The 6000-nt window shown below is 36.4% G+C and overlaps 1 protein-coding gene across 1 annotated transcript; it reads right to left on the bottom strand.

Moving 5' to 3' along the window:
- Positions 1 to 2954: 2954 nt before the first annotated feature.
- On the bottom strand, positions 2955 to 3914 carry LOC121457971 (olfactory receptor 51F1). The gene has a single exon (XM_041667075.1). The coding sequence runs from the start codon at positions 3912 to 3914 to the stop codon at positions 2955 to 2957; it is 960 nt and encodes a 319-aa protein (XP_041523009.1).
- Between the last annotated feature and the right edge of the window lie 2086 nt (positions 3915 to 6000).

Raw genomic sequence — 6000 nt, 5'->3', positions numbered from 1 at the left:
TCAGAAGAATGTCTGTGTTTTATTTATCTCAAGGCCTGTTTCAGATAAGACTATGATTTTAAAATTTATTTATTTTTATGAACATTTGATTTTGTGTCTAATAGTGTAACACAAAAAATTACAACTCTGGCATTTTAAATCCAGTGAAGCAAACCTTAACAAAAATAAAACAATAAAACAAACAAAATTAAATGACAATTTTCACAGAAATTTGGTAGTTTTACTACTCGTTTGTACTTTCTTCAGTTCAGAGGTTCACAAATATCTTGCCTTTATGTTTGCATGTATTTGTCTGTGATGTTTTGCCAGTCTTTCTGCATGATATGTGGACATCTGACACTCAGTTCAAGGCTATATGATATGGGGACATCTGACACTCAGTTCAATGCTATTTTTATATATAATGATTTTTTTTTCTCTTAGACTTTCTTGTGACTCATGTCTGGTTCTCCATCTTCTCCCTCTAGCTTCCTGCACCCCTCCACCTCCAGTCCTTCTTGGATACATGACTTCTTTTTCTTTTAACATATATATTAGAAAATGTACAGACCACTCTCCACTCTCTGTCTCAATCACATTGATTTATCCCCAGGACACTGGGAATGCTCGGGTTTCTGTTTGATCAAACCTTTGACTAAACAATGACTTGTTTGTTAAGATTTGCCATGACTGTGCATTATAGATTTTTTATAGTGTGTTTTTTTTCAAATAACCTGGATGCCCCTCAATCAAAAGATGGATAAAGAAAATGTGGTACATTTACACAATAAACTACTACTTAGTGATAAAAAAAAATGACATCTTGAAAGTTGTATGCAAATGGATGGGACTAGAGAAAAAACATCCTGAGTGAGGTAACCCAGACCCAGAAAGATAAGCATATGTACTCATTCATAAGTGGATACTAACTGTGAAGCAAAGGATAAGGAACCTATAGTCTCTGTCTATCTATCTATCTATCTATCTATCTATCTATCTATCTATCTATCTACCCTAAAGAAGAAAAGTAACAAGGTGAACCCTATATAGATCCCCCTGCGAAGGGGAAATAGACAAGATCTCCTGAAAAAAATGGGAACATCAGGGTGAGAAGAAAAGGGAGAGCAGAACGGGAGAAGGAGAGAAGAAGGGGAGTGGGAGGAGAACTTGAGGGAACATAGTTGTCAAGATGGGGAAAGGACAGAGACAGAGAGGGAGCCATCATGGTGCTAGCAACTAACCTGACACTAGAGAAATTCCCAGGAATCCACAAGGATGACCCCAGCTAAGACCCTGAGCAATTTAAAAATTCATGTGAATATTGTATACATAACACACATACTTCCACAGAATTGTTTCCAAAGTATCTTCTTGATGTATGGATTTATCCCCAGGACATTGGGAATGCTAGGGTTTCTGTTTGATCAAACCTTTGACTAAACAATGACTTGTTTAGCTAAGACTAGTGAAGATGGATTGTATTAAATTCTTCAACTTCAGATTGCAAAGGAAACTGAGTAAAATACTACTTTTGTGTTATCAGCCGTAACACCATTAAAGGCATCATTTCAATTTTTTGTGCATGTTCACATTTCACACACATATTCAAAACTTTGTAGAACAGAGTATGTATGTTTATTAATCCTTTAATTTGTATTACACAATGCAAGGGCAAACACAGTAAAGTACACCTACATCACATGTGTGCAGATGAACCAAGTGTTCTAAGGGGGAAAGTCATTTGAATAAGCACATAATCTGAAAAGAAGTATACAAAGTGGGTTTGCGAGGTAATGTAATCTGGTTCGTCATACTGGTAACCCAGTGTGTGTGAGATGTACCTGACATCCATCATATAGATCGCCATGTTGTTTACATCTCTAATTTCCTCTGTGCAACAGAGAGCTTAAACTTTTCACTATTTTCTAAGGACAAACAAGTCTAGTTTCCGAAGTCCCTTTTAGGAAGCAAATATTTTGTGTCTGGTTCTTTATAAATTATTTATCATTTGAGAATCATCAATCAACCTTTATTTTAGTTTGTTGATGGTTAAAGAAACCATGTGAGTCATTTATGATATTCATAGAACATGAAATTTTATCAAAAGTAATACAAGAATGTTTATTTTGCTTTGAGGTTTTCTGTGATGAAGTTAAGATGGATTGTATTAAATCATAGATGAACAAGTATGCAGACACAAGACAACAAACTCTGCTCTAAGATTCTTTGAATTTTACTTGATGAACCCTTCTACATCCCTAGTTCCATTCCATTAATCAAATAAAGAAACAAATATCTTTAATTCCCAAAACTTCTCTTTTGAATGACACTTGATAATGACTTGTCGGCACTACTTGTTTTTATCATTTATATTATAGGTCGTCTTTGAATTCTAGTTTTGAAAAAGCTATGGAACATTTAGAAATGAGGCTTGCATTTACGGTGATCCATATTTTACTTCTGATCATGTAGCATCTCCCCTGGGTATATTTGGAAGAGTGTGGGATGCAGAGCATGTGTCTAGGATATGGAAATCACAGACTAGAATATCATCTTTGTTCCATGTTAGATTATGGCCTAAATGTCTCCAGACCTTCAATAACCAATAGTGTAAATTTTAATTGCATTGTAAATAATGTTATATATTTTGTTTCACTGCTTTGAAGGATAGGTAGAATATGTCTTGTGAGTCATTAGTAGAAAACCAAAAACAAAACTGTCAGGAAATGCCAGTTATTTTGAAGAATAGATTTATTTCTTCATCATTATTTGCATTTCCATAGTTAGACTATAAAGCTCCTGGAATAGCATAACATCCTTGTATTTTAACCATAAAGCATTTAATATTCATTAACCATTGTTAAATAAATTAAAACTTTGGAAACTGCCACATCTAATGGGGATTCTCCACCCACAGTTGCTTTTGCAGCAAGAAAACCACACCATGTTTTTCAGAAGTTAAGAGTAATCTCTGTTTATTTTGTAAGGAGCAAACAAAGGATAGCCTTTCGAATTTGTTTTGTTTTTAAACTATAGATGATGGGGTTGAGCACAGGGGGTAAAATAAGGTAAACATTGGCCATCATCGAATGGACTACTTTGGGGGCTGACTGACCATAGCGATGCACCAGGGACAGGCTAAACATAGGGATGTAGAGAATAGCAACTGCTCCAATGTGGGACACACAGGTGCTGAAGACCTTGTACCGTTCTCCAGAAGAGGCAATAGTGAGGACAGAACGGATGATTAGTATATAAGACAAGACAATGCATGGAGTATCTACTCCCGTGGTTAGAAGGAGATCAACTAATCCACATATGCTGTTGGCCCGAGTGTCTGAACATGCTAACTTAATCACATCTGGATGATAACAGTAGGAATGGGAGAGGGTAATCACTCTACAGAAAGAAATGGGCTTAAGGAGCAAAAGCAGGGTAACTACTAATAATATAGCACGTATAATCACTAGGAAACCCATCTGAATGATTCTAGAATTAGTAAGAATTGTAGTGTATCTAAGAGGATTACAGATTGCTATGTAACGGTCAAAAGCCATAGCCACCAGCACCCCAGATTCTATACATGTGAACCCGTGAAGAAAAAACATCTGAACAATGCACCAGTCTAGATTGATTTCATTTGCACGAAACCACAGGATCCTCAGAGTGGTTGACATTGTAGAAATAGTCAAACCCAGGTCAGTGGCTGAGAGCATGGAGAGGAAATAGTACATAGGTTCATGCAGACTCTGCTGGGTCACAGTGATAAAGAGGATCATGCTGTTCCCAGAGAGGGTGGTGGCATAAAGACAGCAGAAGGGGATGGAGATCCAGGCATGAGCAGACTCTAGGCCAGGAATGCCAGTCAACAAGAAAGTTTGTGTTTTCATTGTGAAGTTGCTCAGGAATTCCGTGTTGTCCTGCATTTGTAGCATTTGACTTTACAATACTCACATCCAAAGAAGTAACAAACTATAGTATCATAAAAAGTGTTTAGATGACTTTCTGATTAAAAATAATCACTCTAGGAAATAAATTCTGTTATCTAGAAAACTAAAATTTATTAATCTAGCAATATGATTAGAGGCATTTAGCAAAAAAAAAAAGTTTCCTCTTTAAACCAAGGAAATAGGTTCACATAATTTTGCACACACACACATATTCACAGACTTTTAAGTTCCACAGAATTGTTTGCACATATAGTCATTTCTGAGAATGTAGAAAATAGGAATGCTTCAGTGTGGGAGACTCAGGTCCTAGAACACAGACAAAGAAGTGCATTGGATTCGAATATGGTGTGTTTAAAGTGTGCAAGGGAAACCTACGTAAATATAAATATGCTCGTGCATTTGGCGTGGTTCTGCCTGTGTGACACTCCAGACTAGATTTCTAGAAATTGATCATTTTAATCCCACAGAATAGAAGAACAGACAAAGAGAACAGATTATTAAAAGAAAAATAACAAAGACAGAATACTGTGAAAGTTTAAGGGAAGGGTTATATCTCCTAAGCCATGGGAAGTCTGAATGCTTTATGAGAACCATAAAAACAAAGAGACCATGGCTTTCCCACGTACATGTTGATCACAGAGCTGAACTGCATGAGCTGCCGAGTTTAGTGTGTATTAAAACATTCGAGGTCAATTCAGAGTATGGTAGTGATCTGGAGGAAAGCAGGTGCACTTGCCACCTGAAACCGGCACTGCAGCAGGGCTTAGGAAATGGGTGCAGAAATGAGGTGGCCGTTTATTTAATTTTCAAGAATTTATCATTAAAGGCAATAATGAGACTTAATGTGACTAATGAAGGCTGTAAACAGTAAGAGGATGTTATGAAAAAAGATAATTTAGATAAATGTGCAAATTTATAAACTGCAGTTATAGGTCCAGTAGATGGTGGTGAATTTTATATAAAGGAGAGAGTTCAACTGATAAGCCTGAAAGCTTATTAGTCTGAAAGCATTATGGATTGAGCACAGTAAAGAGAGTGAACAGATCCCAGAAAGATGAGTTTAGCATTTTCATTGATGCCAGGCAGTGTCTACTTGGTAGACTGGTGGAGAGTCATTCCAGGGAGTTTTCCCTCAGTAGCTACAGATCTCTCAGGGAATCATGAATGTAGATTTGCTCCTTTCCAAATAGTATGGAGTGGTGGATGTTAGTTTGAGGACAAGGTAGAAGACAGAATTAGACAGGCAGATGGTTCCACAGGCATAAGTGTTTTAAAGCTCTATTCATTTAAAATTATAAATTACTTAATTAATTTATAGGATACCTAAAATCAAAGAGTAGCAATGTTACCTTATTAAGGTTTTCAGTCAAATTGAGCACAATATTTGCTTTACCTTAATAAATATCTTGTAATATGTTTTTAATTTATCATTCTCATGCCATTTTTCTTTTGTTAAACCTCTGATTTCGTGAATTTCAACTATATTTAAGAGGAATACTTACAATATATAGCTACAAACTGCTTGATAATATTATATCCATCCCCAAGGGTAGGGTAAAGTATACAATCACCTTAATTATCTGTAAGCTGTTTTAATATTTGTGTGTAGGCAATAAACAAAATGCAAAGACAATACAGTGAACATCCTCATGTATCTCCCAGGGCTGTGTGGAATCAGTAACTTCCTAGGTCTTTGCTAGCACCCATAGAACAGGCTATCAAGGGACCTATGGCCTTTATAATAAGTTTCAACTGAACTGTGAGATTATCTGTATGATGTGTATTTCCCTGGGGAAACTGACAAGAAGAAACAGCTTGTATAAAAATGGAAGGTACCACCATTGACTCCCCAAAGGTATTAAACTATCATCTCAAATGAGCAGTGGTCCCCAGGAGTACTGGATGATAAAGGAAGCCAAAGCATTCATAAATAGTTGGCTCTCCATATTGCTGTGCTCTGTTTCTTGTGTATTATGCTATACCACTGTGAGTTCATACGTGCACTATTGTGTCTGAGTAAACCCCATTTCCTGTAGTTATCAGTCATCACCTCTGACTCATGCAATGCTTC

The sequence above is a fragment of the Microtus oregoni genome, unplaced genomic scaffold (assembly GCF_018167655.1).
Source record: "Microtus oregoni isolate MIOR12 unplaced genomic scaffold, Mior012 000016F_ref0000370, whole genome shotgun sequence".
Taxonomy (NCBI): Eukaryota; Metazoa; Chordata; class Mammalia; order Rodentia; family Cricetidae; genus Microtus; species Microtus oregoni.
Note: the sequence above shows the minus strand (reverse complement) of the source record. Positions and strands in the feature narration are given on the sequence as shown.